This window comes from Lucilia cuprina, chromosome 2 (assembly GCF_022045245.1).
Source record: "Lucilia cuprina isolate Lc7/37 chromosome 2, ASM2204524v1, whole genome shotgun sequence".
Taxonomy (NCBI): Eukaryota; Metazoa; Arthropoda; class Insecta; order Diptera; family Calliphoridae; genus Lucilia; species Lucilia cuprina.
Genome location: NC_060950.1, coordinates 69253260 through 69276920, shown reverse-complemented (window position 1 = coordinate 69276920; position 23661 = coordinate 69253260). Strand labels below are relative to the sequence as shown.

General features: G+C 31.3%; 2 protein-coding genes and 1 long non-coding RNA gene across 3 annotated transcripts; 2 read left to right on the top strand and 1 right to left on the bottom strand.

The window, feature by feature from the left end:
• Nucleotides 1-1949: 1949 nt before the first annotated feature.
• Nucleotides 1950-2694, bottom strand: LOC111680289 (NHP2-like protein 1 homolog). Its single transcript, XM_023441924.2, has 2 exons — nucleotides 2534-2694; nucleotides 1950-2460 (listed from the first exon to the last, which is right to left on the bottom strand). Exons 1-2 carry the CDS (start codon nucleotides 2534-2536, stop codon nucleotides 2080-2082), a joined length of 384 nt encoding a protein of 127 aa, XP_023297692.1. The 5' UTR covers nucleotides 2537-2694; the 3' UTR covers nucleotides 1950-2079.
• Nucleotides 2695-4832: 2138 nt separating this feature from the next.
• LOC111680287 (cAMP-dependent protein kinase catalytic subunit 1) lies at nucleotides 4833-6837 on the top strand. Its single transcript, XM_023441922.2, has one exon. It carries the CDS (start codon nucleotides 5514-5516, stop codon nucleotides 6573-6575), a length of 1062 nt encoding a protein of 353 aa, XP_023297690.1. The 5' UTR covers nucleotides 4833-5513; the 3' UTR covers nucleotides 6576-6837.
• Nucleotides 6838-6928: 91 nt separating this feature from the next.
• Nucleotides 6929-23340, top strand: LOC124419744. Its single transcript, XR_006940793.1, has 2 exons — nucleotides 6929-7327; nucleotides 23138-23340. It is a non-coding gene; the product is annotated as an uncharacterized LOC124419744 (long non-coding RNA).
• Nucleotides 23341-23661: the final 321 nt, after the last annotated feature.

Genomic DNA, 23661 nt, shown 5'->3' with positions numbered 1-23661 from the left:
GAAATCAAACAAACTATAAAAACAAGAACTTAACAAACACACACACACATACACAATGTTATTAGACTTAAACAAGAAAATTAATATATATATATAATATAATATAATTAAAAAAAAATCATAAAACAATAAAAAAAAAAACAAATAAATATATACATACATATATAAACTGAGGGTTTGGTATTTATTAATGTGGTTCTGGTGGAGTACACCAATTTTCCGACGAATTTCAATTAACTCCAGTATTCTAAATTTGTTATAAATGTACTTTGTTTTGGGTACTAAATTCTCAATTTTTTACTGATTTAGTATTAAATTCTCAATATGGTACTGAAATTCCGAAAAACCGGAGACTTCTCAGAGTATATTTAATTTGATCAATGATTCTTGATATACTTTCAAATCTACGGTATTCGAAATTTGGTACAAATGTACTTTGTTTTGGGTACTAAATTCTCAATTTTTTACTGATTTAGTATAAAATTCTCAATATGGTACTGAAATTCCGAAAAACCGGAGACTTCAGGGAGTATATTTATTTTGATCAAAGATTCTAGATATTCTTTCAAAACTTGTTCCATTTATGTGGTCGAACTTGTTACAAATCTAAGAAATGCAAAACTTCTTTGGATTTAAGTTTGACATAGGTTGCGCCAAATGGAACATTGTTTAATTTAGGCAGTTACAACAACAAATGACACCACTGCAATCACGCACAAGTTGCGAAGTAGAAACAAGGTCCTCAAAGCGCTAGCCGGCAACACTTGGGGTATAGATATAGAAACTACATACATATAAAACGATTGGTCGGTTAGTGGTTAATTATGTTGCTCCAGTGTGGTCACTGTCGCTCAGTGATACCCAGTGGGGAAACATTCAAAGCTGCCAAAATGTCGCCCTAAGGACTATAACAGGCTGACTACAAATTACCTCGGAACACCACCTGCAGGAGGAAACGAAGGTCCTCCCAGACAAGGAACATAATATCAGGTTGACCAGTTTTTCATGGAATGTCATCGGAGGAGTTATACCAATTTTAACATAACATACAGTTTTATGCACCCACGAGGCTTGTCAGGAAGGATCTTCGTATATACAAGGAAAACATATGCAGATATATGTAGGATCCAGTGGCTCAGTCCTCATATTCGGCAGCTTTGAATGACATTCATAGAGACGTTATAAATTCCGCGGATACCGCATGAATGTCGTACTTAGAAGTCGCCCACCACCCATAGCAGACACGGAAGAAAACCTGCCGCGGAAAACAAGAGTAGTTCTGGCACAACTAAGTTTGGGATAAAGCATCAGGCTCAATGCCTTCTGGTCACGTATAGACCTGCCGTCTCCAACGAATGTCCTGCATGTGGTCATGACACCCACCATATAAGCAACTGCTCAACCAACCCTACTTCACACTGCCTAATGGATTTATGGACACATGAAGTGGAAGTAGCTCAATTTTTAGGCCTGGACATTGATGTAGAACCCCCAATTAGATAATTGTATAGTTTTAGCTGTTACTACAACAACAACAAATGATTAGGTTTGAGTGCCTTCCATAGGTTACTTGGTATTTAGCTAGACTGTGAGTGCGTAGGTCAGGCTCTTTCGTAAAAGAGCGCTTAACAGAGGGGTTACTCCGTATTTCTTTTAAACACAATGTATTTAACATAAAAATTAAACAAATTTTCTTTCGAATCAAGCTACAGTGTAACCCCCCAGGTCTTCGGATTTAATATAACAACATGACTTCTTAAAACTAAAAAACTCATAACAGTTTAGATTTCCGGGCTGCTGACAAATCTTATTCGACACAAAACCTTACACACAATTTCACCATTTAATGAAAATTTTAAAACTATACAACCCATATTAATTGCATATTTAAAAACATGTTACTAATCTGATGAAAATTAAAAAATAAATTTAACACAAATTTGTTTATCTTTAAATAAAAAAACACATATTTTTTCTTTATTTAAAATTTTCTTAAAACGATTTTTTCATTTCTTTGTAAACACTATTTGTACAAAATGCGGTAGTATTTAACACGTGGAATACTTTTTCTAACATAACTTAAACTAATAGTCTTTCAATTTCTTGCTGGATTGAAGTGATTTGAGACTTCAATTGAGAACCCTCATTAGTGGTCACAGAGCAAGCGACAATGGGACGAGAAACACCACAGGCACGACCCAAAGCCTGCTTGGAACGGACAAAAATGTAAGGAACATTCTTATCTTCACACAACAATGGTAAATGCAAAAGAATTTCAATGGGTTCGGTATCAGCGGCCATGACAATGATATCGGCCAAACCACGATTCAAAGTTTTGGTAGCTTCGTTGGCACCCTTGCGCAACTGGTTGTAGTTCAAGGCCTGTTGCAACAGGTTCATAATCTTAGCGGTCAATTGGGCATCGGCCAAGGGGAAAGCTTTTGAGTTAACTTCTTCGGTCTGCATGAAATAAAGAAAAGATTTGTGTTATAAATTTGAAATTTTACTTAGAAGTTTTTGTTTATAAACTTACCATGTTGTTAATTTAGTTTTTGGGACTTTTAAGTAAATTTATTATTTTTGTTAAAGAAACTTTAGAGAAACCTCTCTGCTTGCTGCTTCACTGAGGATCTTTTGGGAAATACGCTTCAGAAAATGAAAACGTTTTGTAAATCTACACAACACGTGTTCAGAGCCCTGTGCCAAGGAATATTAACAACGGCGTTGGCTGACACTAAAAATGTTAACGACGGTGTAAAATCCTCTATAAGCCGGCAAAGTTTTCTGTTATTTATAAATTTTCAACTATTTAATTAAAAGTGGAATACGTGAGATTAAAAATATTGATTTTCAAAGCAAATATTTTAAAAATAAGAATTATCTTAATTTAGTGACACCAAAGTAGTTCTAAAAGCACTAGGCATTAAGTCAGTATATTTTAAGTGGATAGATTTTAAAAGTAATAAACACAGTGCTAAAAGCACTAATTTGAAAACGCTACATACATCCCTGCTTTAGACAGGGTTGCATTTTCATTTATTAGAATGTGACATAAAGAAAATTATGATAAATTTTTAGGGGAAATCGAATGAAGGAGAACTTCTTATCGTTTTTCTTTTCAGTTTTCTGTCTGTATTCCGAAGCTTGACATGTCGTAACGGGTTCGCGGATTTTTGTAAAGTGTATTAATTTTTTTCTCCAACTAATAAAGATACAAGAAAAAAAATAAATTTTCAATAGAAAAAGAAAATATAATTAAACTACAATTAATTACAAAACAAATTATTGTATTTAATTTTAAGTTGCAATATATAAGTCGCAAATCATTTTTATATATACAAACAACAACTCAGTGAAATCTAATAAAATTTATTAAAAAGTAACAAGTTTAATTTATAACAAAAGCAAAAAAAAGGTTCGTAACAAATTGGAAGAAACATTTTTGTGCTCTAATTGGATTTAAGTGGAATTTTTCTTCTTATACGAACAGAAAAAAAAATCGATTATTCAATAGCAAATGCAAATAAAAATGAAAAAACGTAATACAAAATGAAATTTAAAAAAATATTGTTAAAAATTTAGTAATAATAAAAATAAATTTAAATTAATTGTTAAAAGAAAAAAAAAGAAAATTTTGTGTAGAAAAAAAATCGAGGCTAAATTAGTTGAAAAATGTGTACATAGCGAAAATATAATGAACAAAAAAATGATAATCATGCACATACATACAAACTTCCTTTACGCAGTCATTCGTTTAGAAAAAAATCGTAATAAAACGAGTACGAGAATAAAATGAAAAAAGAACAAGCAACAGCCACAAAAGTAATAAAATAATAAAAAAACACATATTAACTGCTAAATAATACAAACAAGTGTTTGCAAAGAAAACTAAATGATAAAAATATAACAAAATGTAAAAAATAATATTTATTACGAAACCTAAAGCAAAGCTTTTAAGAAAAAAATGTATTTTTCTTACATTTGGCGCAATAATAAAATAACTGTAGTTTATTGATCAGCTGTCTTGTATAAAAATTTAATATGTCAAAATCAATACAATAATTTAGGGTTCTATAAATCGATTTTCAAACAAACGAAATTTTGTTAAATAGTTGAAGTCATATATTCTGTTAAAAAGTTAAAATTGAAAATAAAATTCTATATAAATCGAATTAGTCTGAAACATAAAAAGAAGTCAAGAAGTTAATTCCAAAATTTTAGAAAATTCAACTAATTTAACTTGGGTAAAGGTTTCACCTCCTTTTGTAAATTAAAAAAAACTTAAAAATCGCCAAATTTGGCGTTATTTATGATAAAAGGTTTTCAAATGTTTTTTTGTTAGAAATAAATTACAATAGTTTAATTGATTATTTATGATAATAAGTTATACAATACTTTTGTTATAATTTTATGAAATTTAATTATAAATCTAGTAACAATTTATTTTGTATTAAACATAAAATTAAAAGCTTTGCATAACAATTTCTGTTAAATTTGTTCGTACTTTTTCTTGTTTAACTAGCAACATTGACATCACTTAACTGAGAATGACAAGTGTGTAAAGAAGAAAAAAAATGTGTGAGCGAAATTAGTTTGTATGGAAGTGTGTGTGTGTATGTAACAAAAAAATGTAAACTATAAAAATAAACACTTGTTCATTCTACAACAACAATAAAACGAAAAACGAAACAAAGATTGACTAATTGGAAAATGCAATTTACTTGACATTTCTGTTGGAAAAAGAAAAAAAAAAAAAAAATACAACAAAATAATCAAAGAAAATTATTCATAATCATATTTCTTTTTTTTTCTTATTCTCATTATAGTTAAAATTAAAATTGCAAAATTATAAAACAGTGTTTAAAATAAATTAAATAATAAGCTAAAAAGTGCAAAGAAATAGAAAAAATCTTCCTTAAAAACGAAAAAAAAACAACAACAAATAACTTATATCCGCCAGAAAATTGTTTAAACTAATAGTTCTCAAAACCAGCGTTTGTCCTCCCAACGCTGTTGTCTAAAAAAAGCAAAAAAAAACGAAACTTAGAAAAGTAACAATTTTATTTCTCAAAGTTTTTTGAAAAATTTCCAAAATTGCGAAACATATTTTAAGCTTTTTAAAAAAGAAAAAAACTCCACAAACATCTAGTGCAGCAGGCGAGGACATTACAAAGAGCACACAGCAGCAGGAGTCGTCCGCACAGCTAGCCAAGCAGCTTGAGCCAAGCAGTCCAGGCGCGTCGTCTAGCAAATCGTCGCCATCGCTGACGGCCAATAAATTGGACTCTGCCACTGCTCGGCCGCAGGCATCGTCCACTTCGCCCTCACAATCGTCGTCGTCGTTGCTGCAGCAAAAATCCAGCAAAATAACTCCGCCTACAGGTGCACACTCCGCCTCAACTTCGTCACTTACTAACGCCCAGGCAGCAAACGCCAGCGATAGTTCGGACGCCCCTCAAGTGTCTGCCACAGCAACCTTTCGTCTATCAGCGCTCACCGGTACCATCTCGAAAATGGGTAATAACGCCACGACATCCAACAAGAAGGTCGATGCTGCCGAAACTGTCAAGGAGTTTCTCGAACAGGCCAAAGAAGAATTTGAGGAAAAATGGCGCCGCAATCCCACAAATACCGCCTGTCTCGATGATTTCGAACGCATCAAGACTCTGGGTACGGGTTCTTTTGGTCGCGTCATGATAGTACAACACAAGCCGACAAAAGACTATTACGCCATGAAAATACTCGACAAGCAGAAGGTCGTCAAACTAAAGCAGGTCGAACACACACTCAACGAGAAGCGTATTCTGCAGGCCATACAATTTCCCTTCTTGGTTTCCCTACGCTATCACTTCAAGGACAACTCCAACCTCTATATGGTGCTGGAGTATGTACCCGGCGGTGAGATGTTCTCGCATCTGCGCAAAGTGGGTCGTTTTTCGGAGCCCCATTCGCGCTTCTACGCAGCCCAGATCGTACTCGCCTTTGAGTATTTGCACTATCTCGACTTGATATATCGTGACTTGAAACCGGAGAATTTGCTTATCGACTCACAGGGCTACCTCAAGGTAACCGATTTTGGTTTTGCCAAACGTGTCAAGGGCCGCACTTGGACTCTATGCGGCACACCCGAATACCTCGCCCCAGAGATTATTCTCTCGAAGGGCTATAACAAGGCCGTCGATTGGTGGGCCCTCGGTGTGCTCGTCTATGAAATGGCCGCTGGCTATCCACCCTTCTTTGCCGATCAACCCATACAGATTTACGAGAAAATCGTATCGGGTAAAGTGCGTTTTCCCTCACACTTTGGCTCTGATCTAAAGGATCTATTGCGCAACCTCTTACAGGTGGATCTGACCAAACGCTATGGCAATTTAAAGGCTGGCGTTAACGATATTAAGAATCAGAAATGGTTTGCCTCCACAGATTGGATAGCGATCTTCCAAAAGAAAATTGAGGCACCATTTGTGCCACGGTGTAAAGGACCCGGTGATACCAGTAATTTCGATGATTACGAAGAAGAGGCGCTGCGGATCTCAAGCACCGAAAAGTGCGCCAAAGAGTTTGCTGAATTCTAATTGTATTCTTTTATTTATTATTATTATTGTTTCTTTACTAAAAAAACAAACAAAACAAACCAAAACCAACGTACGTTCGTTGCACGTTCGTGCATTCTCATCACACCTGGTTGTTCGCCCCGCTCGTTCGTTCGCTCGTACGTCCGTCGTCGTCGTAGTTCGTAGTTTTGTGCATTATTAAAAAAAGTAATAATTAAAATACGCGTTGCGTTCGTTTCATTGTTTCATTAACTATAAAAAAATAAAAATAAAACTAAGCAAATAATAAAAAAAAATTAAAAATACAGAATTAGTAAATAATTAAACAAAAAAAAAGTGAAAAAAAACTTAATTATTTTCCGTTCGATCCGTTGGTAAATAAATATAAAATAATAATACAAATGTTTATTACAAATAAGAGAGACAAGTGTTTTAAAAAAGTGTCGTTTAATTTATTGTTATTTTAAAACGTTCGGTTCGGTTAACTAAATTTCTATTAAAAAGAATCTAGAACAAATTGAAAACATTAGCACTTCCAAATAAAGAAAATAACTTTCATAACAGCCAAAACATCAACCAGAACTTCACTATATAGCAGCTGGTTAGCTCCACTAACAAAGCTGTAATAGGGTTTATATTATAAACCCTTAAAATTGGATTAAACAAACTTTTTATCATCATTATCATCAACATCAAATAAGCAGTTAAAGTCAACCTTCTAAATGTCATCTTTAAAGCTCTCATCAGCATTATCATCAATATATAACTAAATGGTGAGTGTTTTTTTCTATTAAATTCTAATTTCCAATTATATTTAAATATATTCCTTTCAGTCATACCATTTGCATGTATTATTTAATTGTTTAACTTTTTAATATAATAATTACCATATTTAGCTTTATATATATATTTTTTTTGTTTCTTTGGTGTATTGTTAATAAATTTTGTTGTATTTTTAATCATATGTAATGTCATTTGTTTTATAATCCATTAATAGCTTTATGTGTTCACTTTTGTTGTTTTCTTGTATATTATTTTTGCTACTTTGACATTGATTACGCATTTGTAATTTATTGGATTGGTTAAGGGCATTAGTAATTTCGTTAAGTTTTTCTTTTTTTGAATAATTGTACAAACTTTTATTAAATTTAAACAAAATATTTAACTTATTTGATTGATTCAATATCTTATATGTTGGACGATTTTTTTTCTTCAATATCACTTATGACAGTCGTACTGAGATCGTGCAGACATGATTTTTAATAGAACCCTTAAAACTCCAAATATTTCCACTTTTTAGTAACCGCTTTAGTAACAGATCCTTTAAGACCTTCAGTCTATGCTACTCGGTAAGTTTCGTCAATACCAGTAATGAAAACCCTACTGAGATCGTGCCGGCATGATCTTTAAAAGATCGATTATATATCCTAGTATTTCAACTATTTTGTAATGCCAGCAATCAATCTTTTTGTAAGCGCTATAATAAAAGGTCCATTAAGTTTCAAGTTTCGTTAATGTGAGTTATGACAATAGTACTGAGATCGAGCAGACATGATCTTTTAAAGATCGATTATGACTGCTATTATTTCCACTTTTTAGTAATGCCATTATCTTTCTAAACGCTATAGTAATAGGTCCATTAAGACTTTCTGAATATTCTACTTGTAAAGTTTCGTCAATACGAGTTATGACAATCGTACTGAGGTCGTGCCTGCATGATCTTTAAAAGATCGATTATATCTACTAGTATTTCCACTTTCTAGTAATAACAACATTCATTTTATTTGTAATCGCTAGCAGTTCCATTAAGACCTTCTGCCTTTGCCACTTGGTAAAGTATAAGGATCAAGATTAATATCGTGTCTGTGGTAATGATCTTTAAAAGATCGATTATGTATCCTAGTTTTTTTTTCTTTTTTACTTATACCAACAATCATTTACTTTGTAACCGCTATAGTAACAGGTCCATTAAGACCTTCTGCCAATGTTACTCGTAAAGAATATAGATCAATATAAATATCGAATCTGTGGTAATAGATATACAACAGATCTATAAAGTTCTCGTTGTATATGACTTCACTTGTTTTAATTAGTTTGTCTGTGATATTAGTTTCTAAGATTGAGATATTTAAAGTAGAACTAACCATCATAGGAGAACACCCGTTGATCTGTTTAGGTCGTGGTAAACATGATCTTTATAAGATCGATTATATCTCTTAGTATTCAAACATTATAGCAATACTAGCAATCATGTTGTTTTGTAAACACTAACGTAACTGACACTTAATGACCTGTCTATGCTACTCGTAAAGTATAATCATCAGTAGTGATATCGAGTAATCTAGATACTTAGAACAGATCTAAAAGGTTATAAAATTATATAGAAGTTTGCTTGTAATAGAATTGTATGGTTTATTAGATTGACATATTTAAAGAACAGCTGAAGATTCTGCTGATTCATCATCTCACCAAGAGACAAACTTTTATTGATCTGTTTAGGTTGTGCTAATATGATCTTTATAGGATCGATTATATCTCAATGACAATAATCATTCACCCCTATTCTGCATTTCGATTACGTTTCCAATAAAAAACTGAATCGTAAGAAAAAGAAGAAGCAATTCCATTTCGATCGCAATTACGTTCTTGTAAGTTGTTGTTGAGAGTCGAATAGAAATGCAGAATACCAAAGTTGCCAAACGGAGCAAATTTCGATTCAAATTGAAATGGAGATTTGTAACCACTAGTAACAGACCCATGAAGACCTTATGACTATGCTTCTCGTAAAGTATGTAGATCAATATTTATATCAAGTATGTGTTAATGGATCTGTAAAGTTCTCACTGTGTATGACTCCACAAAGACTAGTAAATTACCCCTAGTGGAAGTGAAAATTTTGTTCCCTCAAAGGGAAAATTGCTATCGTGAACTTGTTGTAAACAATTCATTCACAATAGTTGATCTTGTATGGAACAGCTGTTCAATGTTTACAAAATTCCATCAACAAATTTTACGACAAAAAAAGTTAGTGAACGAAAAAAGTGAAAAGGGAACATATATCACGTGAAATTATGAGATATTTCCATTGAATATCTTAACAGCCTGCAATTGGGGATTAGTTAGTCTAGAAATTATCGTAATTGGAAACGTAAATTATCCGAAAAATCTTGTTTTAAAAGTCTTTTAAAACCTTTTCACCGGACAAACGTTTTGAATATGAGTATTATTATTAGTATTATTGATCAAGTAAATTGAATGTTTCAAATCATTTGAAACAAACTTTCTAATTGTAGTCCTTCACCGAAAGTCATTCCAGCACAATGGATATATTATATGGTCCTCCTTAGCTAAAAATATATAAAATATTTACAGCAGTATTAATCCCTTTAAGAAATTCTATCAGATACCTTCTATCACTCTTCAGTCAGAGAACTTTTGCTAATATCTAAAGGACATACTCAAGCTACTTTCGAGCTCTTCTAGAAATTAGCTTAACGCTCATAAATCTGGCATTGTTTTTGGTAATTAAAGTCAAATGCCAAGTCAAGATCGTGCATGTGATCAAGTCTGTACAAAAATTCTTCTTTTGTTAAAACATAAACTTTCTCTCGATCATATAACTTCTATAGTTATTGATTAAACTTGACATACATAAGCTTTAGGGATAGATCCTTATTAGACCTCCCATATATGTAAACATAACTCTGATTGATGGATCTTGTTTGTCTATAGCTTTTTCTTTTAAAAATTTTAAACTTTTAATTGCTTTTAATTTGTTTACTTTGAATTATTTTTAATTTTATTAAACATTTTTATTTTTTGTTAATTATTTTTTTATTATTTTTACTGAATAAAATCTAATACAATTAATATAATTTAAAGTTTTATTGTTTTATTTTGATTATCTTAATTGACAAGTAACATTAATTTCAATTTCAATTAACATGCATTTATAGCATTTTGATGGAAATGTGTTTAGTTAAACATTTAAATTAAAATGAAATGTGAAAATTTTTATTTGATTTTAAAACGAAAATGATTTAAAAAAAAAAACAAATTTGTCTTTTATCACTATAACTTTAAGAGATTGTTGTTACCATTTTAAATAAATAAATTCTGGTTAATAGGTGTTGGAAACGGCAAAGATACCTCTACTAAACTAAAATCGTTTATCTGTGTTTTGAAAAAAAATTGTTAAACATTTTTATTTATATTTATTGGATTTTTTTTGCTCAACCCCTTTATAACTGGTTTAAAACTTAAATCATATTTTTTTCGTGCGGTTTTAAGTTTAACGTTTTTTTCTTTTTAATTTCTGTTTTTTTTTTTGTTAAATGAAACGCTTTTAGAATTTATTATTAATTGCCAATTTCATTTGCTTTGCTGATTTTGATTTTTATTATTATTATTTGTTGTTGTTTTTTTTTAATTTTCTGTTTGTTTTCAATATGTTTGTCTAAGTTTATTTGAGGGCACTGTTACAAGGTTTTTATTTAGTTTTTTTTTTTTTTTTTTTTTACTTTTTAAATACTTGTTTTCATATTTGTTTGATTTGATAATAATACGAAAATCAACAAAAATGGTTTAAGTATGACTTAAATAAGTATTAAATGTAGACAGATATGAAATATTTGTTAAGTTATTGAAAGTTATTTTATGGTGTACACACAGATATTTAAAGGAATTATAGTTAAAGCATAGTTTTAAATACCATAATGAAGTTTTCATATTCATTAGAATGGCTCTGAATAAGTAATTAATTAGTAAATTCAAAAAGAAAATGTAGGTTACAACAGATCTTAGGAAATACACTTGAGCCTTTGAATAGCTCTTTAGCAATCAGTATAAAGTAATATAAAGTCGTTATCCAGGTTTAAATAGAAACATTTTTATACCCTACACCACTTTAGTGGGGAGGGTATATTGGGTTTGTGCTGATGTTTGTAACATACAAAAATATTCGTTCTATACCCACCTTAAAGTATACCAATCGGCTTAGAATCATTTTCTGAGTCGATTAAGCTATGTCCGTCCGTTCGTCCGTCTGGCTGTCCATGTAAACCTTGTGCGCAATGTACAGGCCGCAATTTTCAAGATAATTGCATGAAATTCGGCAGACACGCTTCTTTTGGCCCAAGGCCTATTGAAAATGGTTAAAATCGGTCCATTATTTCGACTAGCCCCCATACAATCGTACCCCCCAAATATGGCCTTTTGGCTTATAATTAATTTAAATGATCCATTATGTTAACAAAAGTGGACAAAACTTAGTTTTATACAACTTTAAATGACACTCCAGATTTTTGTAATGATCGGGCTTCATTTGACCCTATCCCCCATACAAACTCCCCTTCAGAAAATGACTTAAAGGTCAAAATTCACTTACAAACACTAATAACACTTTTAAATTCTACATAAATAATATTGAAGAAGAATTAACTCCCCCTACCCACATTTTTAAGGATAGGGCCATATTTTGCACTACTCCCCTTTAAGCCCTTTTAAAAAATAAAAAACTAAAAATTTAATTTTTGAAGACAAAAATGTAATTTCCCAGCAGTTTGGTAGCACAATCGAGAACATACTTTTAAATTACCACAAGGGGTTACACCCAGCTATTAACTATAGAGATGAAAATCTAGTAACATGTGCAAGTTCTACGAGAAATCAATAGTTACCCACAAAGATTACAAAGAGATAAACAAAAAGCTCTCTACACTAAAGCGACAATTATCTTCATTTCTCTTTTACAAAGAGTAGATCCGTGACAAAATATGAATTAGAGCCAACCAAGTAGTTAAACTTTAGTGTCACCGGTTTTTTCCGGATGAATACCCCAGGGGGACATGTTTCCTTGATGAGTGCAATGAATACCCCCGGGGGACATGTTACTATTATGAAGATGGGGTCTTGTTGTGTTTCTAATGCATTATTTGATTTGATACTATGTGTGGCTAATTGGCCGCAGGGCTATGTCCTAATGTCCGTAATGGCTGTGATTTAAAGAGAAATATTCGGGAAGAATGAATTGTGGTTAAAAGACTGAAGCAAAGTAAAGTCAACAAGTTTGGTGCTCTTGCCGATGACAACAGTTACCTTATAGAGGTGTAACTGTCTACTCAAGTCTGTCGGACTATATACTTGTGATGTCATTTTATTTCTCGTATAGGCCCTAGAATAATTTAATATGTGGTCTTACCAGAGAACTACATTATCTGGTATTATGGATGTCTACTTGCCTCCAGGACCATAACCTGGCTTATAGGTTGTTTTTAATTCCCTCGAGATCCACGTAGTGGTGCCTATGACTTAAAGCTAAATTCTCGGGAATAGTGAATTATGGTTAAAAGACTGATGTAAGTTTTAGTTTATAATTCGGAAAACGTTCGGTGCTCTTGACGATGACGACAGTTACTCCAAAGAGGGATAACTGTGGGACATTCCAAATGAATTGGCGTTAATTGAATAAATGTATGGGTAAACTTGACTCATCCGCCTGTCTGTTGTATGTTTTTCTGTTATGAATGGAATTATATGGATAAATAGATGTGTTCTGTGATACAAGTGATACCTTTGAAGAGGGAAACATTTGAAGAGGTGAACTCTCTTCTTATCAGATTTACCTCAGTGTGTTCTGTGTGAGTAAGAACAAAGTACCGACTTATTTGATGGATTCGTGCCCCAATCTTCCGGTTACATCTCTAGGTGCTGTTTTCGTATGCATAGAGGCATCTAGGAAGTTAAGAAACGGGCCAGCAATGTTCATAGATTAGATAGCTCAAGTAGTTAAGCAACGTGCTCAAGTAATTGACACCTGCGCTAAAGAAGTACAACAGAGCGATGGTGAGTCGTCACTAATGCTCACCCAGAGCTTGGAAAAGATCCCAGTGATATAGGTCAACATGACAGTTATATACTTAAAGCCCTTCGACAGTCGTGTATTCTTTAGAAGCGTTGGTTTTATTTACACAATTACAAAGTTTTTATATAAAAACTCAAGTTTTTACATAAAAATCGATATGTTTTATTCAAATATTTTATTGCAATTAATTCCTTTAGATATCTGTTCATAAATTATTATTATAAATACAACTACTCGACTGTCATATCTCCCTTTACAAACAACAACAACACGTTTGTTTGTGTAATTAAAAATAAACTGAATTAAAGTTGTAAATTTTATTTACTATTATGTTTTTAGGGCAAACCTGCTGGGTTTTTGTGCGTATATCGTAGTTCTAACCAATTGTCAACAACTCGTGTTCACTTTAGGGTTTTCCATTTAGAGCAACAAATACAAGTACAATCAATGTCAAATTACTCAAAAGTTTATGAAAATGTTAATATATTGTGGAATAAATGGATCGAATGCCTTGGTATTGGTACCTTTCTTTCTTTCCTTCCATTTTGTTAGACTTTTTCGTCATCTGTTAAATGATGTAAAAGTTCTTAAAGTATTCGCGAAAGAATTTCATCTTTAATGAAATATATTACATTATTCCCAATATTTCGAGAAATGTTAAATGCAAATACTTGGCTCTTAAGGGAAAACCTGCTATTTTTATGGACCTGTTTTTATTTGTGTTTGTAATTGGGCTTCAGTGAACTGTAAACAATAATTAGTCACACGTTACAGTTACAAGTTCATTTTAGTTTTACGCTGCTAAGTAATTTTCCTTTTAAAGAAGGAAATTAAGTTATTAAATTTTTTTTGATATAAAAAATTATTCATGAAAAATTTTCCCATAAAAAAGTACTTAACGTAAAAAAAGTAAAATTTCTATTAAAATTAAAAATTTCCTTTAAACATGGAACTTTTAAAAAGAATTTATCATACCTCAACTATTCCATTAACCTTGACAGTAAATCTATATTTGTTTTCTTATAAATGTTGTCTCTTAAGTTTAACCTTAAAATTAAATATTTGACAAGTTGAAAATAATACAAAAACAAAAATACTCTAAAGTACCATAAGTATACAAGTAAAAAGCAGTAGGTAGGGTGTAAACAAAATCGTTAATGTAAAAAAAAAAGTTGACATAATAACTACTCGCACTTATACAAACTAATAACTTAAAACAACAAAAACAATATTAGCGTTAACAACTACTAAAACAAATTGACTGACAAGCAGGCAGACAGACAGACATACACACCACTATAGAAAAAAATACTTCAATCTTAATTGATTTGTCTCGAGGCTAAATACACTGTTTTTAGTTTAGCGAGTAAGTTAAAATATTTGGAAAGAGTTTTCCACAAGGGGCAGGGTAATAAGGAAAGTGGTTAACATAAGTGGAGTTTCTATATACTAGCTTAATCTTAATGATAATCATATCGTTATGTTATATTCCTATGATAAAGGTCTTTCTATATCATTTGTATTTCCATTTCCAGAAGAAGTATGTTATCGTTCCATATGGACTGGATAAAGTAAAGGTAACATTATCACTACCCTCTCAGTTTTAATGCTACACCGCAGAACTTGATGTTCTTAAATCGAGCCAATTTCGGATACCATGTTATAAAGTAAAGAGAAAGCTTTCTGAATCTATTGAGAAAAACATTAGTAAGGTTTGGAGGACCCTAAAGAGTGTGATGCAATTTCTATTTGCTAAATAGATTGAATCTGATTTTGCAAGTTCAGATATCTTTAAATCCGAAGAAATACTCAGAAAGCTCAGTTTCTGGACGAAATTCATACTTGCACATTTTCAGGCGATTTCTCGTCTTGCTCTTAACAAGAACATAACATAAGATCTTTGTAGTTATACCCAACGTTTCATTATTCCATTTGGTCTTATGAGATTCTCTTATCAATTTTTTTACTACAACTTTAGTTGCTTTGATTGGTTTTACGGTCGTCAGGTTAACATCCGATTGATCTAACCTCTGAAAAGTATTTAGTTAAATACTCTTTGTCCCCCAATTTAGAGCCATCCGTGTAGCAACGGATTCCTAATGGCATTTTGAACTAATTTTCCGATTAACGAAGACATTCTTTTTGGAAACTTTTGTCCAGAGAAAGCTTTCAAAATCGATTAAAAGTGTTTTAATTGGACAATATCAAATAAAAATTGGGTAAGCTACATGGTCCCCCAATTTAGAGTTATCCGCGTAGCAAAGGATTCGTCCTTGTAATTGACGTTTGACCGTTACATTCTTTCTGGAATCAGCTGTTTCGGATACCCTATATTGGAGTGAAACCTATTCCAGAGAAAGCTTAATTAATCCTTCGAAAAAAATCTCTGATTCGATTACAACTAATAGTAGTTGGGTGAGTTATAGTCTGGATCATAAAGCGGGTTTGCATAACTTTCTAACGCAAGCTGATCTTGCAACATTTTGCTGAAAGTTGTAATGTCTGTAAACTGTGAAGGTCTTCCTGACTGTTGGGATGAAGTATGGTCTAAACTATTAAGTGTTTCAGTCCAAGCGTTAAGGCTAATCTTGAAATATTTGATCATAAAATTGTAACGCATTTTTCGAAAAATTCTTGCTTTAAATGATTTTAATTAAGTAGTTGAGATCACTTGTGATGATCTGGTACGATTTCAACGGTTCCTAACGGATGAAATCCTTCTGGCTTTAAGTAATACAGAACATTACTTTGGCGCCAAAATAAATAACCTTTGACATTTATTCAGATGTTGGGTTGTACTGGTGATGGTCTGATCTGTTTTAAATGATTCATAAGGCATGGAGCTGTTTTATATTAACGAATTATAGATACTAAGCTTTGACATTGATTCATATGTTTGGTTGTAATAGTGATGCTCTGATTCTATTTCAATTATAACGGATGGAACCTATTAACGCTAAGTGTTGACATGGATTCAGATTTTCGGTTGTGCAAGACCGATATAGCAAGATCACACAAATGATTTTAAAGTAATGAAATACATCAATACACATCAATAGATAATAGACTAAGACAATTCTTAAGTTTAACTTTCAGTTAAAGATTCAAGAAATTGGCAACTAAAAATTATCCAAATCGTTTCATATAAAATTTTTTAAGAATTTTGAACCAACATTGGAATGGAAAGCCCCTTTTTATTACTATACGTATGAGTATACTTTATCTATGGGGTTTGGGGAGGTTGCGTTTAATTATGGGGCTAAAACGAAATAAATACAAAAAAACAAAAGAATAAAGTTTTTGGAAAGCTTGAAAAGAGGGAAGGGAACTTGTAAACGGGTTTGTTTATAAGTATCTGTATATCTGTAGACAACAACAATCTGTTATGTTTTCAACTGTTTTCATTTAATATATATTTTCTTTTCGTTTTCAACTGTTTTTATTTTGTTGCCATTCACATACATTTGTTTTTATCATTTTATTTTTTGTGCCACAATAATGTATAGAGGAGAGTATCTGTGTATGTGGGTCTGCTATGTGTCTGTGTTTATTTGTATGATTTTTCATGGTTTTAGTGGAAATGTAAATACAGACATTTAATCGATTTTAGGTTCCTTTTGTGGTATTTACGTTTAGGTTTTTTTTATTTGCTAAATAGATTTCTTAACATTTTTTAAAGTATTTTATTTTTGTTTTGTACAATTTTTTTTGATTTTAAAACGTTTTGTAATTTATGTTTACTTTTTCTATTTTAAACAAAAAATTTCATTTTTTTGCACAATTAAACAAAAATTATAAAAAAATTAGAAACAATGTTTAAATTTTTAAAATTTTTCCTACACGTCTCGCTATCTAATAGACATTTAGCTTGGTTCGCCCCTTTTGTAGCTTTCCGTTTGTACGTCCGTCCATCCATCCGTCCGTCCGTCTGTCCATTCGCAATACTTTAATATTCATATTTACACGTTTAGCTAAAACACTTAAAACAACCAAAAAAACCAACAAAATTTTATGGGAAAAGAATGTCATTGTGTGTAGGTCATATAAAATTAAACATTTCATATAAAAAAAATAATATTTGTTGTGTTTTTGTGGCCGTTGTTTTTTTTTTGGTTTTTTTCTTTAATATTTTTTATTTGAATAATAAAAATGCGTGGGTTTTTTTTTTCAACGATATTATGTATTACTTTTCTTTCTTTCTCTCTGTCTGCAAATACCTAAGAAAATTTCTAATATTTTTTTTTATTTATTTTTGTTTAATTCGCATATTTTATTTTTTTTTGAAAATGTGTAATAAATAATAAAGGATTTGAAATTTTTGTCATTTAATAAACGAAATTTATTTGTTTTTTTTTTTGTAAATTTTTTAGATCAAAAATTTCTTCTTAAAAATAATTTTTGATTGAATTTTGATTAAATATATCATGATCAATTTTCCAAAATTATTATATAATGTAGACTCATTTGCCAGGAAACATTTATACTGATTTCACATACAGATGTACTCTCCCAAGACGTGTGGACTTTCAGAATTTATTCATCGTCATATTTGATGGTCCAAATGGAATACGTACTTGCTCATTCAGAGGAGATTTCTTTTCGTCAAACTAACTTGCTCATTCTGTAGAGTCTTTTTTTGCTAACGTCGTTAGGGTAATCTAATAGAATCTGTGGCACAATAGCTACATCTGGAATTGGATGATATCGTGCTTTAAAACCTCTAAATCGTAATGATTCATTATGATAATCTTAAACGAAAACAATCGTTAGCAAATCCCAAATATTCTGCTAAATCAATAACAAATATCTATGGCTCGAAGATAATGAATTCATACTTGTTAGGAATACATTTTGAAAAGTTTTTGAAATCGGATCAGGAAACCTGTATCGGATTATACGATCTTATGTGAATCGGCTGTATATTGTATATGCTTAGTCGTCCAACTTGCAGACCATTCAGTTAAAAAATATTTAGAAAATAAATGTTAAGTAGTTTTCTCTCATCCTCCTAGTTGTCTTGACCTCTCTCTCTCTCTCTGTCCTACTTGGACGAAAGACTAACTAGTTGTCTAGACCTCTCTCTCTCTCTCTTTGTCCCGGACGCACGATCTAACTAGGATACGTTTCACTTCAGATTAGGATTTATGAAATTGATTTGATTCGTTTTAGCCTTAAACAATATGAAGTTTTTTTTTTTTTTGGCAAACGATCCATATGTTGGATATGTCTGTATCTATATGTCAATATAATCTGATCGTAAGCAATTCGGCATAAAATTCCTGTGTCTGGAAGATTGAATGTCAAAGTGCTTTACATGAACAAGCTCTGTTGAGTCGGAAAAAGCACTTGTAGACGTAATCGGTAGACCGAAACAATGAACGTACTGTGGTAAATAGGGTATGACCCGAGCTTTCTCTATACATACCTGGATGAGAAAGAAAAATTCAATGTTATCACTTGTATAGAATACCTTTCACCTCTCATATTTCAACCAAACACACTTTTCATTCATCCGACGCACTCTTTGAGAACAACATCCGACATACTAACTCTAGATATACGACTGGCAAGAGCCATATGCCCCTAAATTCACCCTGCATCATATACATTTAACACCAACTCATTTCAACATACCTTTGTGGTGTATTACTCTTCGGCAACATCAACGGAACTTATCCCGAAATACTTATAATCTTCAGTCCTTACAGTCCTAGCTGACAAGAGGTATTGGTAGCACCTCCGGAATTGCAATACACTAAAATGAGGTCGTTTATCAAGAAAACATGCCCCGGGGGGCGTGGGTTATTAAAGATACTGAAGTAATGCTATTCTAGTTGATCACACGGTGTATGATATATGCTCTCCCGAATCCCGAAAGAATTGTTTACTAACTGACCAGCCAGGACATAGTCCTGCGGGCAACTGGCCACACGTAGTAACTTGGAATAATTTGACCCCAAGTCAAATCAAAGTCCGAGTAGTCAGGTGACATCACTACTTTAAAATCCTAGCAGACAAGATGTACTGGGAGCACCTCCTTACCCCGGAATTGCAATACACTAAGATGAGGGTCGTTCATGCCCCGGGGGGTGGGGGTTATTTGAGAGACTTAAGTAATGCTATCTTATTCCATTTAATCACTCAGTGTATTATCAAAGCTGACAACTGCCTGCTGGCAACTTCCGCTGGCTCTACAGCTTTCCATTCAGGCATATTTCCCTGCAAAATATAACATTCTTTAAATTATTTAAATTGTTGCCAACAACATTTTTGAACTTATTATTTTTCCCCTCATTAAAGGTGAAGGTTGTATACAATTTGTTTTTAAAAAATTTTCCCCAAAAATAATCTATAAATTTTTAAATTTTAAAAATAGCTCATACTGTTTTCAATTTCTACCCAAACACACACACACACATAATATTTGCAAATAAATTTTTAAATAAATATTAGATAGTCTCTTAATTTTGTATCAATATTTAATGTTGTGCTTTTATTTTCAGTTTCTATACCCATTGTGCCCCCACATATGGTTTAATTTTTTTTTTCTTTTTTTTTTGGCAGATGTGTTAAAACACTCAACATTTTTTTTCTATTTGGTTTTACATTTTTGAATTAGTATTTTTAAATTTGCCGTAGACAATTAAATATATTTATTTTGTTGCCTTTTTGTTTCATCAACTTCTGCTGCTAAATGTCATTAAAATATGTTCTCAACATTTCTGAAAACATCTTGTTCATATAAAGTATAAAAATTAGGGAAAAAAACAAAATTATGTAATTGTGTTTATTTTTATCTTTAATAAAATTTTAATGTAAATTGTTTAACCCCTTAAAAGTAAATTTTATTTTTTGGCAAAAAATCATATAAAACTTTCACATTTTATGTTTAAATTATTTATTTCTATTTTTTACTAAATCTAAATTATTTACTTGGTATTTGTATATATATTTCACTTATAAGCTTTACTAACTTTGCTTTCTGTCGGTGTATATTTTATTTTAAGTTTATTTTTTTGTATTCCTGTAAATGTTTAAATGGTTTTGGTCTGCTTACTAAGTATATAATAAATATTATTAATAACTTCCGTTTGAAAAGTTCACTTCTATCGTGCTACGTTATGAGTTAATAATTTATAATCGTTTAATAGTTATAATTTTTAATATTTAATGGAAATTATTATTTATTATTGCTTTTTAAATTTTTAAAATGAAATAAGTTTTTAGTTTTTGTTTTGAAAAGAGAAATATTAAAAATTAAATGTGATTAGAGAATATTGTTAAAAAAAGTTCACATTTTCATATCAATGATCCAAAAATATCATTCGCAAGATCACTACCAATGGTAGATGACAAGAAGATCTATTTTTTATTGAATTAAACATAATTTAATACTAATCACCTAGATCAAAATGTCAAATATTTTGGACTTTAAATGAAGCTTGTGTTGCTCCATAAGATCGCAAGCCTATAGGGAGAACCCTTTACACTCATATAGTATGCTAAAACGACACTTATATTAAAGAAAGAAAGAGTCATTGAGCCATGATAAATTTCATTGTCACCTCATAAAAGACACCAATTCCAAATGACATTAAAGCCCTTTCTTAAACATTTAAGAATGACTGAATATCCCAAAGAGAAGCACGATTAATTTCTCAAGAAGTTTTTAATTGGCTTTTCCATCCAACCATCATAATGATCCATTCATATGCAAATCACAAATGATCGTATAGGTAATCTTCCCCCCAAAGAAAAGCAAGATGGTTTTGCTCTAACACAACCTACTGAGTGAGCCCCAAACTATATATTTAGCCAACCTTCCATCCGATCATCATAATGATCCATTTGTATACAAATCACTAATGATCGTGTAGGTAATCTTCTCCCCTAAAGAAAAGCAAGCTGGTTTTGCTGGGCTTGAAACTCACTTTTTAAAATAATACGATTTATGATTACAATAACAGAACCTTCTGAGTAGGTCTCGAAATGTCTATTTAGCCTATCAGGATTAAATAGTAAACCCTCCCATCAACTGACTAGGGGACTATCGTCCACCTTAGATTACAAAGAGGAAGAGAGACAGAAAGTTTAAGTTTGTTTTTTTTTTTCCAATATGTATTCACACTCTTGCTTACAAAGGGCACACTAAAAAGACAATTATCTTTAGCATTGCTTATGAAGATTACATCCGCAATGATAGACGAATTAGAGCTAACCAGGTCACTAACATTTTCGGATACATTAACTCTTTGACAAACTGCTAGTTAGTGAAGACTAGACTTGAAACTCACATTGACATAAGGCGATTTATGATTACTCTTTCGCTGACTCTATAGTAGCAACTTTAACAACTTCTTTGGAAAAGAAATTGCTGGTACTTATTAAGACACCCTATTTGTAAGCAAGTAAAGCACTTGTAAGCGAGATAGTACTTGTCTCCCATCTTATTACCGTGCGGTAAAATGCTAATGAAGAGAAATTGCAAGTACTTATTTATCTCCCTATTAGTAAGCGAGCGAGTAAGCACTTGCCTCCAATGTCATTATTGTGTTAAAGTGCAAATAACTTGGAATTGCAAGTACTTATTTAACTCCCTCTATGTAAGCGAACGAGGAAGTACTTGTTTGAAAAGAAATTGCAAGTACTTATTTACCTCCCTATTTGTAAGCGAACGAAGAAGTAATTACCTCCAATATCATTACCGTGTTAAAATGCAAATAAAGGGAAATTGCAAGTACTTATTTTCCTCCCTATTCGTAAGCGAGCTGGGAAGGTTTTGCTTGAAGAGATTTTGCAAGTACTTACATAACTCCCTATTTGTAAGTGAGCGTGTAAGTACTTGCCCCCAATGTCATAACCGTGTTAAAATAATGACTTAAAATGCTAATGAAGCAGTAAGAAAAACTGCAAAAGTTTTAGTTTTAAAAACCTGATTAAACTTAACATTGTTCTATCTTCTGAAGCTGACATTCTCCGAATTGTCAAACTATTACTAATACAGAGTAAAGAATTAGTTCTCTGACTGGTTTTGTTCGATTGTTATACATGCATGAGCATATGTACGTGTACAAGAATCAGTACAAGAGAGCTAATTGCGTTGTTGACACTCGAGCCCTTCTACAAAGACTACACTGAATTTTTTGCAAATATCTTTGATGACAATCTTAAGTTTATAATAAACAAGTTTTCCTCAGATATTTTTGCTTTTCGGACACTTTTTCAAAAGCAAATTTGAAATGAAAACTATTTCCATTATTATACTTAACCCTTAAAGTATGCATTTTATTATTTTGTAAATAACACCTTATGTTATACTTTCAATTTAAATTTTATTATTTGCTTACATATAACTAATCCCTAAAGTATGCTTTAACTTTATTATTTAAAAGCTAACAATTTTATTAACAAATTTATAAATTATTTTATATAATTAATGACTTTATGTGTTAAATTTGCTTGTTCAAAAAGAAAAAAAAGAAAAGTGTTTTAATTTGGTGTTTGTGATAATTAATTAACATTTTTTTGTTGCGTTTAATTGTGTGAGTGTCTTTAATAAACTAACATTTTTAATTAACAACATTAATAACATTAATCATCAGCACTATCAACAAAGGACATTAGATAGTTAACATCCCCCTAAAAATTTAAGTTAAAAAAAAGGATATGATGATAATATTTCTTTGTGTTCTTTCTTTTCTTTCCGGCTCTTCTATTGCAGTAAACACCAAAGCAATATTATAACAAACAACAACAAAAACAACAAAGTAAAAATAAAGGTTTTTTTTTGATACTTTGCTAAACAAAAACATAAAAATTTAAACAAAATAACGGCAATATTAAAGGGACCGTCCGCTCTTAGGGGAAATATTACAAAAATCAAACACAAACAAACAACAAATAAGCAAATAATTGTAAAATATTTAAAACAACTAGCAGAGAAGAGAACAACAACAACCACAACAACACACCAGCAACAGAGAACAACAACTTTAAACATTACAATTGATTTGAAGGATCGTGTGCGGATTATACGGGTTTTAAACATATTTAGCGAATTAATAATAAATAAATTAAAAACTTGTAATAATAAAAATAATAATAAAAACAACAACAAACAACATCCTTTAAAAAATTATTATTAAACAACATGTTTTTGTTTTTAGTTATTTGAAAATTTTTTTTTGTTTTTGTATAAGAACAACAATTATTATTAGATTTTCGTTTTTCTTCTTATATAATTTG